The following is an 18,711-nucleotide window of genomic DNA, read 5'->3' as shown; positions in this document are numbered from 1 at the left end:
GAGTGTGCAAGTAGACTCTAGAAGGCATCTGATGCATTTCAAATTAGGCCAAAGTATAACAATTTGCATCTTAAGCAGAAAACTCTCCCTAGCTGTAACAGGAAACTCACTGACCTGGTAATGCCATCCATCTGTCAGAGTGTCATCATGATCTGCTGATTTGGTTCCTGTAGTGTCTGTCTCATTTTGATACGTGGAGGTAGGCTAAGGCCTCTTCTGCCTGCCTCTCGTGGGTGTCCAGGGGAAAAAGAAACATCTCAGACCTTTTTTGGAAGTGGTTGTCGTTTCTAGCTACCCTTGCTGTGTGAAGCAGCTGCTTGAACAGGAGCTAACTCTGGTTGTCTGAAGGTTTCCAAGGGAACTGCACTGCCTGGAGCTGTGTTGAGCTAGGAAGGGACCTGTGGAAAAAATATCGCTTCCACTTCCCTGCTGAGAGTTMGAGCCTGCTGGAGGTTTTACTGTCCCTGTCTGCTGCCAGCCCTGCTTCTGCTGCTGCTCCCCATCTGCAGTGTCTTAGGGATCCTCCCCTTCTCCCTCTCTGGGTGTCACCTGGTGACCTTCTAAGAAGGGAGATAGATGAGGAGAGAGCAGGGCTGACATCTCCCCAAATCTGTGAGTGGCAGGCAGAGCAACCTCTGSTGTGAGGGAAATTGATGTCTTTTGTGGTCAGGCTTTTGTTTATTTGGAGTTTTTTATTACTGATAGATGCAGGCACTCAGGTACGGGTAACTACAGCTAGTCAGTGCTTTTTAGTGGTTGAGATCATGACTTCACCCAGCAGGGTGGTCTCACTACAGGTTGTTTGGAAGTAGTAAAGGCAGAGGCACATGTTTTAGAAGTGGATTTTTCATGACAATTTCACCAGATACCAAATTCATCCTCTCTAGGCTGACAGGGACCGAGCCCTGCTCAGAAAACCTTTTCTTTGTTGCTTTGGCCACTGAAAGAGTGATCCTTTGAATTGTGGAGGGTCTTAATCCACATGGGTCATGGGATGGCAGCTTCAGTGCTCCTCTTAAAGGCTGAATGAAAGCTCAGGAGAAGTGTAGGGAATCCCAAGGGGCTCAGGGAGGAGAAAGGGAACCTAACACCTTCTGCTCTGAACTCCTGCCTGTGCCCACACCTCATGGTCATGCATAGCCATCCTCTCTGTGTGTTCTTTGTCCAGGTGGGAGTTTGCTGCAAAGTTCTGCTCCTGTAAATATCCCCGGCTCCCTTGGAAGCTCTGCCTCCTTTCACTCCGCCTCTCCTTCTCCACCGGTCAGCCTCTCATCGCATTTCCTCCATCAGCCCCAGGGACACTTAAGCCAGTCAGAAAACACGTTCCTGGGGACATCAGCTTCTCATGGATCATTAGGTAAATGCACAGTGTGTGTGTCCCATGTACATGCCTGTCTGTGCCATGTAAGTATTTTCTTTTCAGTTGGCTTTAATTTCAATGTGTTATTTCACTGCTGCCAYGTATCTCTTCTTCCCATGAGAACAGCAGTGGGACTAGAAGCTGCTTTACCAAAAGTCAGCTAATACCTCATGAACAAGGCAGCAATTCCCTCTACTTCCCATGTTTCTAGGCTGGGAAAAAGGGGAAGATAGGTTAATTGCCTTGCTCTGATGATGCTTTTCAGGGAAAAGAGCAAAGCCAGCAGYGCTTTGCTGAGATTTCACTTCATATAAAACTCAGAGCTGGGTCCTCTGCTTGGCTCAGTTTAGGTAGGGATTGCAGTTTTCCCTTGGGGCTGCTTGTGGCTTCTGGGAGCTCTAGAACAGGCCTGGGCCATTGGAACTTTTTCTCCTGTTTGACACTCTGCACCAGTTTTGCAGTGTGGATTTTCCAAAAAGTCAGTGTTCTGGTTTTGCACCCTTTGCTCCTTCCCTTCCCTGAGGATCTCTGTCCTGTATGAGGGACTGAAGGAAGTGAAATTGCTTTGGAGCTTCAGCTATATCAGGAAGACCAGGAGATTTAGGGGRCAAATCTATTCTGTTATCAAAACACAGGATTACCTTGAGAAATAAAACTGTTTGGCCTCCAGGCTACAGTGACACCAGTTCTGCTCATTTCTGTTAGTAACAGTAAATATTAATTCTCCCTATTGATGCTAGACATAAATGCCTCTTCAAATCTGAGATACACTTTAATCTTTAATATTCAGCTTAACCTAATAAAATGATTACATGCTTGTGTAAGCTATTTCTGCATGCACTTATCTGTGTAACTGCATCCCTTGTTTGCACAGCCCAAGCCCATGCTTCCATGCTTGCCATTGCTGCTTGTTTGGCTTTAACAGCTTTTACAATTACTGTAAGAAGAGACATCAGAGGCCATCTCTGCTCTTAATTAGGTTGAGGCTGGCTGTTCATCCCAGTTTTTGTAAGGAAAGGAAAAATTGCTGTTTCAGAAGAAATGAGTTATATTTATCTTGACTGTGTATTTATACAAACAAAAAGACAAAAAATTGCAGGAAATTCACAAATGTATTTAAATAATTTATTTATAAGAAAAAAAATGTTTTCCATAAGTACAGCAAAACCCTTTGCAGGGATTTTGAGAAGATATTTAAATAATTCCTTAGCAGTTGGCAATCACCTGTTCCCTGTAACTTAGCGAATGCACATAACATGTCAAGTGTGTAGTTATCACTTATTTGTATTGAAATTTAGTTAAAAATACATAGTTCTGGGCTGGTTTCCACTGTGCTAGGTGCAAAATGTGCACATTCCTGGCCAAAGGGGCTTGATACTTCCAACATGAAATGGGAACAGCAGGTGGAAAGAGGGACTTAAATTTTGAGATCAGCTTGGTCAGCACTGTGGCAGAATTTGTGGCTTGCCAGCATCCTGCTTAATGCTGGATTCCCATTCAAGAAAACTGAAGTTTAAAAAGCAAAATGTGAGTTGGGATTCCATTAAAACTTCTTGCTTTCAACTGAGCACCCTTCAGAGCAGCTGAAATGGATCTGTGGTAAGTGGCCTGAGCCAGCAAAGATCCCTTGCTGCTCTGCTGAATGAGTTGTTARTGTGCCTAAGCCCTTAGTGAAGACAAGTTACTATTTTTCAGCTGTATATTTTGTAACTATTTGTGCCTTGGCTGGTGCTAAATGGGAAGTCAGTGGTGCTGGGTTAAACCTCAGTGAGAGGCTGTTGACTCCAGGGCTCACTTGCAGGCACAATTCAGCTGCTGTGAGATCAGAATGATCAGTTGTGACTCGATTTAGGAATGTTCCCTGCCAGTGGTGAGCACCACTGCATGAAAATGACTCCCACATCAAACTGTACGAGTCCACACTCTATCTCAATATTACCTTTTCCTACCAATTTTCCCCTGAATGCAAAGTGTGKGTACATATTTTAAGTGAAAGTATTTTTGTTATTGAAAGAGCACAAACATTGGACTCTGTGGAGAAATAGCCAGTTTTGTCTGCAACTGATACTCTACTCCTTTTTCTCCTAAACCTTGAATTTCTTCCTGAAAAGAGAGTTTATTTGAACAGGCTAAAATAGGGAAGTGGCTAATTAGTCTTCTCTGATGCTGCTTGCTAGCTCAGTGCTAGAACTCTGCAGAGGATGAAGCAGATACAGATCCTATTGTCTCTGCTTGTTTATAAACAGGATTTTCCAGTTCTGTTCCTTGTGTATGGAAACAGCAATGACTGGGAGCATTTTTGTGTCACTGTTGGGAAGTGAGACTCCTTTTCTAAGCCCCACGCTGAGGAGACAAAAGCAGAAGTTTCTTAGGGTGTAGTGTGGGAGGAAGCACCACCTGGGCTCTGTGAGCCTGCCCTGGTGGCTGTGCTGCATGGAAAAGTGGGGATTTGGCAGCAGCTCAGGGGTTCTCCTGAAAGAAGGGGGATTTGAGCTGATAGTCAGCTCTGCTGTAAGAGTGATGCTTCTAAAAACAGCCTGAGTYAAGAGTTGCCTCCACTCAGTGTCATGGGCCCTCCCTGCATCACAAAAAATGAGGCCTAATGGTGTGAAATTTCCCTGTAAGGTCCCTCTATAATGGACTCCAGGGTCCTGGGGATGAAACTGATTCTTAAGATGACTTTTTTATCCTATTTACACATTTTTGAATCCTGGAKTTCGCAGGGGTAGGGAGGAAGTGGGGAAATTGCCAGCACCTGTGACATAACCCTCTCTATTTCCCTGTGAAACAGGTTTAAATGGGATGAACAGCAGCATATGGGAACACTTTGCTTCGGGGAGTTTTTCGCCCAGTACCTCACCTGCATTTCTGTCAGGTCCAGGTGCTGCGGAGCTGGCACGGCTACGACAAGAACTGGATGAAGCCAACGGCACAATAAAGCAGTGGGAAGAGTCTTGGAAACAAGCCAAGCAGGTACTTGGGTAAATCCTGGGATCAGGGATTAGGGAGTGTAAAGGAGTAGGGGGTGTCAGCCTTTCAACAGGTGCTTTCTGGATATGGAGGTGACAGGCAGAGCCATAGGTTTTACAGATTCTCAGCATTTTCATTCTTTCCTCTCCTTTGGAAATCACCAAATAGCTGGGCCTGGTGTGTTCAGGTGCTGGAAGTGCAAGGCCAGGTGTCAGAGCAGATGCCCTGAAGTGTTTGACAGTCTCCCAGACCTGCCAGCTGCCTTTGATCCATGACAATTTGTCACTACACAGAGTTCATCCCCTGAACGGTGTGAGCCAGATGTGTAGAACCACAGCCCAACCAGATGGGATTATCTGGAATGAGCAATGCCTTGAAGCAAGGCTCCAGATGTGTTTCAGGGTTTGGGAACAGGGCAGATTGGACAGTATTGGTGTGAGGAGTGGATGGAAATTGATAGTTCTGCCTGGGTTTCTCTTTGGAGAACAGACCAAGTTTTCAGGCTGCTTCTTTTACCCTCTTTGTTGGACCTTGCAGGCTTGTGATGCTTGGAAAAAGGAGGCAGAGGAAGCAAATGATCGCGCCAACACAGCTAACATGGAATGTGAACTGGCTCGGGAGCAGAGGGAAGCCTTGGAGCTGCAAGTGAAGAAACTGCAGGAGGAGCTGGAGAGGATCCACACCGGCCAGGACCCGCAGTTCCTGCGCTCCTTCTCTGACCTGGAGACGCTCTCGCTCTCRTCGCTCTACACCCTGCAGAAACAGCTGCGGGCAAACCTGGAGAAAGTGGACAAGGTGAGTGCCAGGGCCTGGCAGGGCAGGGCTCTGCCCTCTCACTTCCAGGTAGATTACCCAAAGTGAGCTCTAGCTGCCTCACAGGAAGATAACTCCATCTTCTTTGTGCCTAAAGCAMAGAGTTTAAATCAATCAAAGCTGCTCTGTTGATCCTAAAGCTCCCAAAAGGCACCGTGCCATGCCRCTTTGCTTTTGCTTCAGGGCTGGAGAGCTGCAGGTGCCCCCTGCCCTTCCCCACTGACGCTGTGCCCTGTCCCCCTCTCTTGCAGGCGGTATTTCAGATGCAGTCAGTGAAATGCCTTAAGTGTCAGGAGGAGAACCGGGTGGTGTTACCGTGCCAACACGCGGTGCTGTGCGAGACGTGCGCCGAGGAGGGCGAGTGCCCCATCTGCCACCCCAACAGGCCCCACTCCCTGCAGTCGTGACCTTCCGAGGACGCTCGTTCCGATCATATCCTAGAGAACTTTTTAACTTTATACATACGTACATATATATGTATGTGTATATATATATATGTATATATGTGCGTGGATGGGCGTGGCTGTGCGCGCGTAGGGACGTGCGCACACACACGCGCATGCACGCATGAAAAAAAACAAAAAATTAGTTGCAGAGCACTTTTTAATATTTTACATCCCGTATCTAAACTGCCCCTCACCCGTGCCCCACTAATTCTAACTCTTGATGAACTTTGAGAGCTGTTTTTAATACAGATCAAAGGGCCATTTGCAAAGAGTCTGTGTTTCTCCTCTTTTCTATTTAGGTGATAACAAATTTTTGACTATTTCCAGAAGGACTTAGAGTGGGCAAGAGGGGCTTCCACGTGCTTTCCAGAGGAAGAGTTGAGATCACAGGGAGGATTGAAATGCTCATGCCTTCGGTCCCCCTGCTCTTTCACTGACCCAGCTTGGTTAAAGCYGTCCTCCCTGATGGGAGCTCTGCCAGGCTCCTGCCTGGAGGGCCTCACACTGCCCATCTCTGAATGTGCAGGAACTTTGGCTGTCATTTAATCAGCAAAGTTCACTTTTTAAATTTTTGTACACTCTTTGTATATTTGTATGAAAAGAAGAAAAGAGGGAAAAAAAAATTTATATTGGACCTAGAGCAAGCCAAGCCCCAAAATTCAGTGACCAATGTTCACTGCTGATGCAGCCAACATGTTCCAGGTCTGAGCAGCCTTAGAAGTATTGCCCTTGGGTGAGCCAAAGCCCTTTATGAAGAAAATTTGGATGCAGAGGTTAGTTCTCTCCAGGCACCCCATTGTCTGGTGGCTGCCTAGAGACTTTTTACTGTTTCAGACCAGATTAATTTTGTTTTAGCCACGAGGACCTGATTTGTATCACTGCTGAAGTGCATGAAACATTCCAGGTAGGCTGAGGACATTTTTGTTGCCTGTGTCAGCAGCTCAAGGGTGTTTTGTGGATTGCTGGCTCCAGAAACCATYGTGCTGGAGATGTGTGCTGACAGAAACAGTCCAGCAGGACAGAGAAATGCCACCTGCTCAGAGCTGCCCAGCAGCTGAGCTTTCCTGTGACTTTCCTTACCAGCGTGTCCATTGGATTTTTACATCAGGTGGATTGCAGTAACCTGCTGGGATCTCAACCAAAAGGCCACTCAGTTGACTAAACATTTTTATTTTGCACGGGGATGCTCCTGTGCCGCCCCTCCCTGACCTGGAAAAGCACTGGAACCTCCAGCAGCCCACTATTGTAGGAAAACTGAATTTTTACCAGAGCCTCTCAGAAAGCTTCATATTTAATACAAACACATAATTAGGTTTGCTTCCATAATTCCACCTTTCCTCTCCATGGAAGGGGTTAATATGCATTCCCAGATGATCTCTTAAGTGCAGCTCTGTGTAGTTCTTTTTTATGTTCTCCCATTAACTTGTTTTTGGGTTTTTTGGTAAAAATGCTTTTTTTCCATGTGTATTTTATTGTAACTAGCATCAGGTTTTTTAATTTTTTTTAATGGAGAGACACTGTTGAGTGACTATTGTGGCTATGTTGTTTGGTTATAGCCTTTGAATGTCTGTGCCATGGGGCAGCACATCTGCCTTGGTCTGATCTTAAGGAAAGACCTTTTATTAAAATACGTGAACATTTCTCTTTTTTCTAGGAAAAATAAAAAAATTTAAAAAAACTTTAAAAGTGGGGGGKAGGAGGAGGAAAAAGCCCAATTAAGATAAAAAAATTTACTAAAAGGTTTTTTTTTTTTTTTGTAACTAACTTAAATCATAGGAAATAAACTCTTGAATCAGGTCTTTAATATTTATAAGCAGCAGAGCTGATCAGCCCGTTTTTGGCTATGGTTTGTAACACTTTTTATGAGCGTGGGGGTTCCTCTGCTCCTCTGCCTCCCYGGGGGCTGCTCAGGGGTGATGCTGCCTTTTGCCAACCCTCTTTTTCCAGATCTGTCTGGCACCAGCTCTGTGATTCCAAGGGGGAATCCCTCCCCGTGGAACTCATCYCCTGAGGGCAGCCTGGGCTGTCTCCATGGGAATCCCAGTCACGGGGTGATGCAGGATTTTGGGGCGGTTGAGAGGGAAGAGCTGTTTGCCCCCAATTTCCGTGGGGTACAAGACAAAATTCTAGGCCAGAGAAAATATGTTTTTCCCTTTTGAGTAAAACAGTTTCTCTGTTTTAAAACTTACACTGAAGGACCAAAGAATTCAAAATTTCRCCTGTTTGTGGCCCTTAAATTTTAACTTTCCATTGCCACACTGCACTCATGGCAGAGCAGCCTGAAGGAATTAGCACTAAACCCTTCCCTTGCCCCCACTCCACCCTCTCTCAGCACTCTCTTTGCACAAGCATATAGACTTTTCTCACTTTCCTCTGGTTCTTGAAGAAACACTTCCTAAATTTAGGTTTCTATCAATTTGTTTGCTGCTTTAAAAAAARAAAAAAGGAAAGGAATATCTGAAATGTGAATTTATTTTCTTAAGCATCAGATGGAAAAGAGAACTTCATCTTTGCGTATTTTGTGAATGTTCTGGGGGCCATTGACAATTAATGACAATTTCTGAACCAAATGAGGTGGGAGCAGGGGGAAGGAGCAGTGTTCCTGACCCACTCCAGCAGTTGTTGCTGTCTGCTCTGGGCAGGAAGGACAAACAGAAATCACAGCACTGCAGCTGAGGCTTAAGAGTCTGCGATCAGCTTTTGTATGGTGTAAAAAGAGCTGAAATAAACCTGGTGCTAAGAAGTGCAGCCCCTGTCACGTACTGTCAGGCTTCCTTCTGAAGCAGGAACTCCCTTTACAGGACCCACAGTAACACAGCAGAGCTGAGGGGGCTTCAAAATGAAGTTGGGGTCCACGAGGCTCCTCGGGGCGCAGTCCCTGTCTGGGTGCTGCCTCYTCACTCAGACTCCTTAGTGGATAATGACATTTTCCTCCCCGAATTTTTGGGAGCTTCAGAAGTGCTGACCTCATGATGAATTGGGCAGGTCGGGCACTTCTGAGCTGAGAGCTGAGGAAAGGGAGATGTGGTTGTGGTGTTGTGAAACCACAGCATCCTAAAGGTCAATAAACTCAGACATTATCATGGAAAACCAACCTCGAAGCACATGGCTTGGGACAACACTACCTTGGGTAGATGAGAGCACCAARCAGGGCCAGAGCTGTAGGTGAGAGCCAGGAGCTGAAGGATTTGAGCATTTTTGGGCTAACAGGACCACATTGAGCTCAGCTCAGCCTCAGGGGCCGTAGCCATGACCCAGGAGAGGTCTGGAGCTGGAGCACATTTCCTTAAGCAGATCCCACCCCTGGGGGGTCGCTGCAGCCGATCCCCTGCYGAAGGGTTTTACACTTTTGTACATCTCTGAAGCTGAACCTGAGCCACKTGCAAGGCTTGTGCAGCTGAGACAATGAAGAGAATTCCTTACCCTGGGAGGAAGCCCSTAACGCTGAATGGACTCAGTCATCCATTGCTGTTCCACCAGCCTCCAAACCTCCTCTCTTCCTCCTTCCCCCCTATCTGAGAAGKAAGAATATTACCAGTGTTTTCCTCCAGAGTTCTAATAATCCTTGGAGTGATGGCCAACAGCAAAATAGATGTTACTGATGTAAAACAYAGTATTTTAAAGGTGAAGTATTCCTGCAAAGTAGTGACTGCATCGGAGAGATTTCTGGGGCTTCCCCACTCCGTAGCTTCCAATGTTAAAACGAAATAAATACAGTATACGTTTTAAAAAAAATAATAATAATACACACTGCAGTATTTCTGGTGGCAATTCTTGCCCAGTCCCTTCCCTGCTTTCCCCAGGAGGAAGGGCACTGGGCAGAGGCGCCCCTAGTCCGTGTAGAAGTTGGCAGAATGGTGATCAGTGGTGTAAAACGTGTTGTTGATTCCATGTATAGAACTGTGATTTCAGCTGTCGTTCTCTCGTACTCTGTAAATATGTGTTTTGGCTGTCGGAAACCTGGTTTAGACTCTTTTCTTGGCAGAGTGAATTTGCATGTGGGGCTGGAAAGAACTCAATCTGTGTCACAGTTTCCAAGGGCAGGATGGATTTTTTTTTTTTTTAGAGGACAATAAATTTTTATTTTTTTGCTAAGAAAAAAAAATACAAACYGAAGCGGTGTGTGCGTGTGTGTGCGCGCGTGCGTGCCCTGGTGGATGTGCAGCCCCGGGCCCTGCTCTGGGGCTGGGGAGGGTGGAGAAATCTGGGCTGTGGAGCCCTCAAAACAACAGATTGATGGCCAATTTTGCCTTTTTCCCTTTCACACAACTAAGAATAATTCCTCCCTGAGCTCCCCTCCCTTTTTGGGGATTATTGAAATTCACTTTTCTGATGGAGGTGTGGTGGAAGAGGGGGAACATCAATGCGGTGTGGTTAAGGTGGGGCAGAGAGATCCTTTTGGAAGTTTCAAAACCAAAAATTTCTCACCCAGATTCTTGGTCTGGACATGGATTTATGTCCTGGAAGAGCCAGGCTGGGCAGAGGTGAGCTGTGCCAGCTCACAAACAGTGATTTGTGTGTTGGCACCCAAAGGAACACACCTGGCCTATGGATCCAAGAATTACCTGTTCATTTTGGTCCAATTAATGCTTCAAAGGTGYATCAACCCAATTAATCCAATCACAGCAATAATCAGAATGGGCCCATTCGTATTGCAAATTATTGGTAACACAATGAAATCAGTAGATTGAAGTGCCAGCCCTTCCCTCTCCTGTTCCAGCAATGTGCCTGTGCTGGGCTCTGCACCAGCATGAGGAGGATGATGGGGATTTCTTTTTTTTTCATCCGTCTTGTATTTTCTAGGAGCTCGTTTTGTGTGCTTCAAGCTTTATTTTTTAATGTTTGGGCTCTCATGGGGTTAATTATGCATTGTTTGATTAAGGTTTATTAGTCCTTTCCTATAAAAGATGAGATTTCTTTTAGGGTGGCACAAGACCCACACAACTGCCAGGAGCTGAGCAAAAACGAAGCTCAAACACTTTGAATAAAAACAGTGCAAACAACCTCGAAAGAGAGGTCAGGCCATGCCACCTGCACCCTGGGAYACACCTGGCTGGGCCAGCTCAGTGATTTTTGAACAAACAGCTAAAAAATGAGCTGAGAGCACATTCAAACCCCCAGCCTCGTGTAGGGAMTCTCGTGACAAAGTGTGAGGTGGCTGCCAGCAGGTGCCAGCTCCTGGTGAGCTGTGGGGTGCGGGCACAGGGCACTGAAATGAGCCCCGGGASCGCATCCCCACAATCCCAGAGCCAGCTCTGGAATATTATCCCTCTGCACTGAAACCTAAGCCAGCAAATGGCTTCCTTGGGAGCCGGCAGCGCCTTAATCCCTCCTGCTGTGGGCTCTGGCACACAGATACCAAAGGAGCTTTTTTCTTTTTCCACCCCCGCATCCAGGCTCTGACCTGAGCTGACCCAGTGCTGCTCTGCCCACCGAGGCAGCAGCTGGTGCTCCGGCCCCCGGGAGGGGGATGCTTTTAATTCCCTGCTCCTGGCAGCTCCCAGGGACCTGCTGCAGCTCAGACACAGCCACCCCCATGCAGGGTGGGGGGAAGAGAGAGATGCAGGTGTATAATCAGTACTAATTGCAGCAAAAACGAGCTCCAGAAAACCCCAAATTGTTAAAACCACCTGCCCTGCCAGGCATTTTTGCTGTGACCCCACATAGATGCACCCTGCAGAGCCTCCCACCACTTCCAAGGGACTCAGGTCCCTGGCACAGGCTGGGGTGGCACCAGGGACCTGCACCCCAAAATGCCTCCTGGTTTGGCTGCCAGGGCTGTGATGCTCTTAATTGGTGCCCAGACTTCCAGCAGGTCAAATAAATTACAAAACCAGGCACAAGAGCTATGGATGTTTTAAAAAAAGAAATTCAGCAGCTCTCACCAGACCTCAAATGCCTTGTCCCACCCCACTATGCTGCTGCTCCCAGCACAGGGCCACTGCCCCAAAGCACAGACTCAACCCAAGCATCAGCTTTGTGGCTTTTCATTTAAAATAAGAGGCTTATCCACAAGAAAATGAGGGGAGAAAAGAATTAAAATATTTTTCAAAAATAWAATGAAGGCAAGTTTGGCCATGGCTGTCCCCAGCCTGAATCGGTCACGTGGCACACAGGAGGGTTGGGGACACGGCCAGGAGATGCAGCACTGGCAGTGACAAACTCCAGAGGGACAGACAGGGACAGCCACACTTTCCCATCCCTCGTGTAGTGTTACCAGTCCAGGCAGGCAAAGAAACCCCCTCAAATCCATCTGCCCACCCTCCCCAGCTCACAGGAGCACTGCTGCCCGAAGGTGGGGCTGAGATGGGTGCTGGGGGTGACGTGGGGCGGGCACAGGGACCCCTCTGTGTCCCCAATCCCTGTGGATGGTTCTGGCTCCGACACCACAGAAATCCTGAGGTCCCACTGGCCGGACCCCTCCTTTCAGGACCCTCTTCTGCTCCTCCCCTCACTCTGTCTCCTTGGACTGCTTGGCTCGYTGCTTGCGGAGCTTCACGAAGGCCTGAGCCTCTCTGTCCCTTTTCCTGGACTCGAGCAGCTGCAGGATCTCATCTGYCGGAGCAGAGGGCGGGGATGGTGGGAAATGTCCCCCAGCCCCCTCCCCACCCTGCAGGGGCTCGGATCAGCCGTGTCACCACCTACCCGTGGGTTTGGGGTGGGTCAGGGGCAGCCGGGTCTGGGGCACYCGTGCCATGTCAGTCTCGTCCTCCTGGCTGTCCAGGCCGGGCAGGTGGCACAGGGGGAAGAAAGCTTCGCCCTCCAGGTCGTTTGCCCCCAGCATGTCGTAGTCGAACACGGTCAGCAGCAGGCAGGCCCCCTCCTGCCGGCATTTCTCGGGGGGGATCAAGCTGCAGGGGGACGGGAGGTTGGGCATCAGCACATCCCACCCCCTCCGTCCCGAAACTGAGCCCTCCGTGCTCCATGGGAAGGCACCGCCCTGCACGGACCCCAACCCCGCAAAGCACGGGATCCCAGCGCCGCCCCGCACCCTCCAGCAGTTTGGGGGACCCCTCTGGGGTGCAGGGGGTGACATCCCAGCACAGCACCCAGTTCCATGGCTGCAGGGTCTGGGGGTGTCAGTCCCTACGCACAAATCGAAGGCTTCGTCGAAGAGGGGGTGCAGCTCGTTCTTCTTGCACTGSGTGGTCCTGGCCACCACCTCGGGGAACTCGTGCCGGGGCTCCAGGGTCAGCTGGACAAAGGGGTCGCTGGAGCCTGGAGGGGTGCAGACATCAGCCCCCTTTCCCCTGGGATGAACCCAGCCGGGGGGGCTCGGACACACTGCGGGGGCTGCGAGGGGTCAGGGCAGCCTCAGCACAGCCCCCAGCCCAGCCCAGGCTCCGGGAGGGTGCGGGACCATCCCTAACTCTGCCCGCACACGATCGGCCACGGGTGGCTGCAGGAGGAGTGACCTCTCCTGGAGAGCTCCCCGAACGACAGCCGGACYGCAAAAAGGTCCCTGCTCGCGTTTTTATATCTGCCACTGCTTCGCTCGATGGAGAAGAGCCGCCTGCCCTGTGGGATGTGGGCACWGCGTCCTGCCTGCTCCTGCCTGCACATCCCCCTGCACCAGCGCAATGACCCCACTTCTCCCCAAATCCATCTCCTCGAATGCAAAATCAAACTGAGAATCCTGTTATTGCCAGCATCTCTCCTGACTGGGGCCAATGTCCTAACTGGGGACCAAGGACAGGGGGTTCTGGGGCTCCCGGGGGTGTCCTGGGGCTCCCCTGCCCACCCTCACCCACCGTTGGAGTCCAGCGGGATGAGGTTGGTGGCGTTGAGCACTTCCACGCGGAGTTTCTGCTCCGAAGGCTGGTACAGGGCTTTGATGGTCACGGCCCCGTACTTCTCTGAGCTGGTGTCCAGCTGGGCAGGGAGGGACAAGGATAAGGGTGCTGTCCTTAATCCCCCTCATGGAGGGGATGCACAGGGTCTGGCAGAGGCTGAGCAGGAATTTTGGGGCACCCGGTGGGTGCTGGAATCCTCTGGGATGCATTGAGCCCCTTCAGCTCAACGCTGAGATAAAACCCACCCCAGCAGCCCCAGGACCGGGAGGGTGGTGGGGAAATTCYCCATTTCCACAGGCAGGGCCTGTGAGCAGGGGTGGGATGTGGAAAGGGGCTGGGAGCACCCTCTGGACTCCCACCTGCTGCTGGATCCTGTTGCTGAAGTATTTCTGGATGAGTTTGTGGCTGCTGGCGGAGCAGAGGGCCAGGTGGGTCTCCAGCGTCTGTGACAGGGTGACAGGGGATGGTCAAGCACTCGGACAGGTCACCAGCCCCGGGATGTCCCCCCTGGCATCCCTTTGTCCCCAAGGCCCCTGTGGGGACCCCCCATGCCCGTCCCCGTACCCGAAAATCTGCGCTGTGCAGGGTCTCCAGCGGCAGCCCGCAGCCCTCGGCGTGGAAGCACAGCTCCAGGCTCTGGGGACAAGGACAGTGTGAGCCACCAGCCAAACCCCGTCCCTGCCAGGGTCCCTGCTGCCCCTCGGTACCTTCAGGGCACAGAAGAGCCTCTGGCAGTGCTGAGCTGAGGGCACCTGCGGCCCTGACGCCGCCGAGAGCACGGACAGGGTGTGGTGCCACAGGAGGGCGAGGAGGCTGCGGGGCAGAGCGAGGAGCTGAGAGCAGGACCCGGGCTGGGCTGGGCTGGGCTGGGGGTGATCTCAGCTCAAGGGCTCTGCAAAGCCCCAGTGGCTCTGCAAAGCCCCAGTGGCTCATCCTGCCAGCCCCAACCCCTCGGAGCTGAGGGGATGTTCCTGCCCCAGGGATGGTGACACCGGTGGCCTCTGCCACGGGGCGTCCCCAGAGCCCCAAAACCCTTCACCTTTTGAAGTTCTCCTGGACCAGGTGCTCGTTGAGGTACTGCAGCTCCGACTCCAGGAACTTCATGAGAGGGATGATGGACTGCAGAGAGAGCAGAGGGGCATTGTGGAAGGTGGGGGGATCCCAGCAGGGCACAGTGGGCAGGGAGGATCCCAGAGGGGCCCGTTCCCACAGAACACGGGCAGGCTGTGCCTGCCCCAGTCCTGCTGCTGACACGAGCATCAGGTGAAGTATGGGGAGCTCTGGGCCCCATCTCTGGGGTGTCCTGTGCCCCAGGCATGGGCAGGGAGTGGTGATGGAGGGGGCAGGGGCCTCCACCAAGCAGGCAAAGGCTATCCATGGCTGCCCAAGAGATGGTCCGGGGAGGGGGGCTGGACCAGGTACTCACATCCTCAGGCTTCTGGGTGTCACTGGAGGAGGAGAGCTCCTGGATGTGCCTGGCAATGCCCTTTTCCAGCTGCCAGGCAGAAATACAGGAGGACACTTGGCCTTCTGCTCCAGCCTCCCCATGCCAGCCCCACCTTGTCCCCAACCCAGGAGCCTCAGGGGCTTCAGGGTGGAACTGCTCTGAGCCAGGGGAGGGACAAGGGGGGGCAGTGGCAGGTGGTCACCTTGGTGGCCAGGGCTTGCACCACGTCCCGGACCTCRTGGTCCAGGCAGGCCAGGGTGCTGTCCAGCTGGTGGTGCAGAGTGTTCTGGATCTGCTGTGGGTCGATGACRCCCCTCGTGCGCTGCTCCAGCTGTGCCCAGTCCAGCTGTGACGGCAGCTTCAGCATCTGCAGCCGCAGCTGCTCGATGTTGTTCACCACGATGCACAGCTGGGGGAGGTGGGTCTGCTTTAGGGTGTCCCACAACCCTGGAGCATCCCACATCCCAATTCCCAATCCCATTGTGATCACTATCTCTATCACCATCTCTATCCCAATCCCATCTCCATCCCCATCCCCATTCCTAATCCCACCTTCATCACTATCCTCATCATCTCTATCCCTATTCTTATCCCATATCCCCATCCCTGATCCCATCCCCATCACTATCCCCATCATCATTCCTATCCCATTGTGATCACTATTTCCATTATCATCCCCATTCCCATCCCCATTCCCAATCCCATTTCATCACTGTCTCCATCATCTCCATCCCCATCCCCAATCCCATCCCCATCCCCATCCCCATCCCCAATCCCATCCCCAATCTCATCTCCAATCCCAACCCAATCCCATTGCCATCACTATCCCCATCAATCTCCATCCCCATCCCCAATCCCATTCCCATCCCAATCCCATTGCCATCACTCTCCCCATCATCCCAATCCCACCTCCACTCCCGTTCTCATCCTCACCCGTGTCCCCATCCCCATGACTCTCCCCCTGCTCACACCATTTCCCTCCTGGCTGTTGGGGCCAGCTGACCCCAATCCAACCCCAATTGGGCTCTCTCCACAGCTCAGCCTCTCCCCGTTTGCCCAGAAACCACAGCCAAATCCTGCCTTTCTTTCCTGGAGCAGCCAGGACAGGCTCCTGCACCAACCTTGTTGGCCGCCTCGCCCTCGTCCTGCTCGCTCAGYGACAGCGCCTCAGCCCTGCCCTTGATGAGCCTGCAGTACATCAGGGAGATCTTGCACATGTCCTGCAGGACAGAGGGGAAACCAGCAGGGCTGAACCACGAAACCTGGAGACCACCAGGGATCCAAGGAACCACATCAGTGCATCTCCTTCACAGAGATTGGTCCAAAGAACCACATCACTGCATCTCCTTCACGGAGATTGGTCCAAGGAACCCCATCACTGCATCTCCTTCATGGAGATTGGTCCAAGGAACCCCATCACTGCATCTCCTTCACGGAGATTGGTCCAAGGAACCACATCACTGCATCTCCTTCATGGAGATTGGTCCAAGGAACCACATCACTGCATCTCCTTCATGGAGATTGGTCCAAGGAACCACATCAGTGCATCTCCTTCATGGAGATTGGTCCAAGGAACCACATCACTGCATCTCCTTCACGGAGACGTGTCTCCACGAGCAGGAAGAGGAAATTCCAGGTGCTGCTGCCCAGGTGCACAAACCTCCAGGAGATTGACCATGATCATGAAGGCTTTCTCAGGGTCTGGCCAGCTGAGCTGCTGCCAGGTGGTCACGATCTGGGCGTAGCAGGTGGACAGGTCAACGGTGGACGTGCTGTGCTTGTGGTACCCGTAGGGTTTCAGCTGTGGGGCACAGAAGGCAAACGCAGCTTGTACAGAGATGCCATCCCTGGGAGCAGAGCTGCTCCTCTGCTTTGGGGCTCTCTGGCCCATCATCAGCTCCTTGTAGTCCAACGCCATCTCAGAGCCACTTTGGAGAGTGCAGGAGGGTGGATGGAGCAGTATGAGCTCCCTCTGCACCCCAACCAGCACTGCTGGACCCCACTGGAGAGCAGGGAGAGGAGCCYGTGRCCCCATGGCTGCCTTCCCTCCCCTCCTCAAAGGGGGTTCTCACAGCATGGCCCAAATGTAGGGCCCTCAGCTCCCATGGGCTGCCAGGGAGCAGTGAGGGAAGGGACAGGGATGTGGTGTGGGATCAGCTGGCTGTGGGGATCACATCCTTTGTTATGATTTTGGAGAGGAACAGCCTGCTCCTGGTCACCAGGGCACCCTGTGSTGATCCTGAGCCAGGCACAGCAGCGAGGCGTGGGGGACAGCTGGGGTGTCCCCAAAGGGARGAGGGAGATTTCTCCTCCCTGCATTACCTGGTCCATCTGCACRGCTCTCTGAGCCCTCTCCAGCGTGGTGGTGTAGGCTTTCTGYAGCCACAGGGGCAGGGCTTCCTCGAACCACTGGTGGAAATCGCTCAGGGCCAGAGGGCCCTCCCTGGGGGTGAAGGCACCGGCTTGGCCAACGGCACCACAGAGGCACGGGGCTGTCACTGCTCCTGCTCTGCTCCCACATGGACCCCTCTGATCCCACATCACTGCTCCTGCTCTGCTCCCACATGGACCCCTCTGATCCCACATGGCCCCTCCTGCTCCCACATCTCCCCTCCTGCTCCCAAATCTCCCCTCCTGCTCCCACATGGCCCCTCCTGCCCCCACACCAACCCCACCCCAACACCATCCCCAAACCCCTCTGGTGCTGCCCCCAGTGAYCCCAACAATGTTTTTTGTCACTCCAGACAGCAGCAGCCCGCCGTGCCCCGTGTGCCATGGGTGATGCAGGGGATGGGGAGGATCTGGAGACACTCTCCATGAGTTGCTCCATCCCTCCCTGGGCACTGTCCCCTCTCAGGACTGGCACCTCCTGGGCAGCGAATCCTTCATGCCATGGAGCTGCTGCAGTTTCCTGTACAGGTCGAAGAGGCTCTCGGCCATGGGTCTGGACATGCTGCTGTCCACCTTGTGCAGCTGCTCCTGGACGTGCTCGGCGACCTGGGCGGGAGCAAAGATGGGGTACACGGTGAGGTCCAGCCAGGAGGGCTCCTTCTGGAGTGAGGGTCAGCTCAGGGGATTTCAGGAGATTTTTTGGGTCAAATAGTCACCACAGTCACTCTGTGGGGTCACAGGGAGRGATGGGGAGGTTCCCTTCCCTTGCCAAGCAATTGCCACCTGAAGGGCAACCAAAAACCTCAGCCTGGCTTTAGAGCTTTAGTCCCTCAAGGGCAGAGCACCCCAGACTTGCTCACCAGGCTCTCCAGCTCCAGGTAGGCGATGGAGAAGATATTCAACCTCAAGGTGCTGCACGAGAGAAACGCGGAGTTAGGAACCGGCCAAGCCCAGCCCAGCAAAGCCAGCCCAGCAAAGCCAGCCCAGCAAAGCCAGCCCAGCAAAGCCAGCCCAGCAAACCCTGCCAGGCCAGGTCCTCGACCTGAGGGTCAGGACTGTCCAGCTCCAAGGGGCAGGGATGGGACCACAGACCCACCCTGTGGAGACACCAAAATGCCCTGTCCCTCCTGACCCCAGGGTGGGTGGATGAGGATGAGACCAAGCCCTGAAACCTACGTGCTGAACAATTTATTCCAGATCCTCTGGCACTGCTTGAGATCTTCTATCACCTCCAGSAGGAGCTTGGACAAGGCTTTGCTGTTCTCCTCCATGCTCTGCAAGGGAAGGAACAGCCCCTTTTGGATGCTCAGACATTCTGAGGTGACTTCATGGCATCAGGGGGACAGAGACGGGCACTGACCTTCACCATGGGCTTGAGGTGCTGCTTCTGCATGTGGAACCACTCCGAGGTGCCCGACTGCAAGAGAGGAGCCCTGCTGGGATGGCAGGCATGCAGGAGGGACAAAGCCAGCTCTGTCACACCCTGCAGCC

The 18,711-nt window shown here is 52.1% G+C and overlaps 2 protein-coding genes across 6 annotated transcripts in view; one reads left to right on the top strand and one right to left on the bottom strand.

Annotated features, from left to right (window-relative positions):
- Nucleotides 1-9,686, top strand: part of UNK (unk zinc finger) — a 45,100-nt gene extending 35,414 nt beyond the window's left edge. For 2 of the 5 annotated variants that reach the window (XM_057378974.1, XM_057378975.1), the window contains 4 exons: nucleotides 1,169-1,357; nucleotides 4,152-4,333; nucleotides 4,868-5,125; nucleotides 5,395-9,685. In XM_057378974.1, coding sequence (XP_057234957.1) covers nucleotides 1,169-1,357; nucleotides 4,152-4,333; nucleotides 4,868-5,125; nucleotides 5,395-5,550 — 785 coding nt within the window. In that variant the 3' untranslated portion in view covers nucleotides 5,551-9,685. Of the gene's footprint in view, nucleotides 1-1,168; nucleotides 1,358-4,151; nucleotides 4,334-4,867; nucleotides 5,126-5,394 lie in introns of all 5 variants that reach the window. The other 3 variants (XM_057378976.1, XM_057378978.1, XM_057378979.1) reach the window with 3 other exon arrangements.
- Nucleotides 9,687-11,609: 1,923 nt separating this feature from the next.
- UNC13D (unc-13 homolog D) overlaps nucleotides 11,610-18,711 on the bottom strand; it is a 16,792-nt gene continuing 9,690 nt past the window's right edge. The window contains 17 exon segments of the mRNA XM_057378980.1: nucleotides 11,610-12,144; nucleotides 12,235-12,440; nucleotides 12,684-12,807; nucleotides 13,341-13,461; nucleotides 13,742-13,825; nucleotides 13,947-14,018; nucleotides 14,090-14,195; nucleotides 14,422-14,501; nucleotides 14,809-14,877; nucleotides 15,032-15,238; nucleotides 15,951-16,049; nucleotides 16,490-16,630; nucleotides 17,152-17,272; nucleotides 17,696-17,826; nucleotides 18,081-18,132; nucleotides 18,397-18,494; nucleotides 18,581-18,656. Of these exon segments, the coding sequence (XP_057234963.1) occupies nucleotides 12,041-12,144; nucleotides 12,235-12,440; nucleotides 12,684-12,807; nucleotides 13,341-13,461; nucleotides 13,742-13,825; nucleotides 13,947-14,018; nucleotides 14,090-14,195; nucleotides 14,422-14,501; nucleotides 14,809-14,877; nucleotides 15,032-15,238; nucleotides 15,951-16,049; nucleotides 16,490-16,630; nucleotides 17,152-17,272; nucleotides 17,696-17,826; nucleotides 18,081-18,132; nucleotides 18,397-18,494; nucleotides 18,581-18,656 (1,891 nt within the window). The 3' untranslated portion in view covers nucleotides 11,610-12,040.

The sequence above is a fragment of the Malurus melanocephalus genome, unplaced genomic scaffold (assembly GCF_030028575.1).
Source record: "Malurus melanocephalus ecotype Western Australia unplaced genomic scaffold, MMel_1.1 scaffold_381, whole genome shotgun sequence".
In the NCBI taxonomy this organism is placed as follows: domain Eukaryota; kingdom Metazoa; phylum Chordata; class Aves; order Passeriformes; family Maluridae; genus Malurus; species Malurus melanocephalus.
The sequence above is the reverse complement of the archived record's forward strand: the minus strand, read 5'-3'. Positions and strand labels throughout refer to the sequence as shown.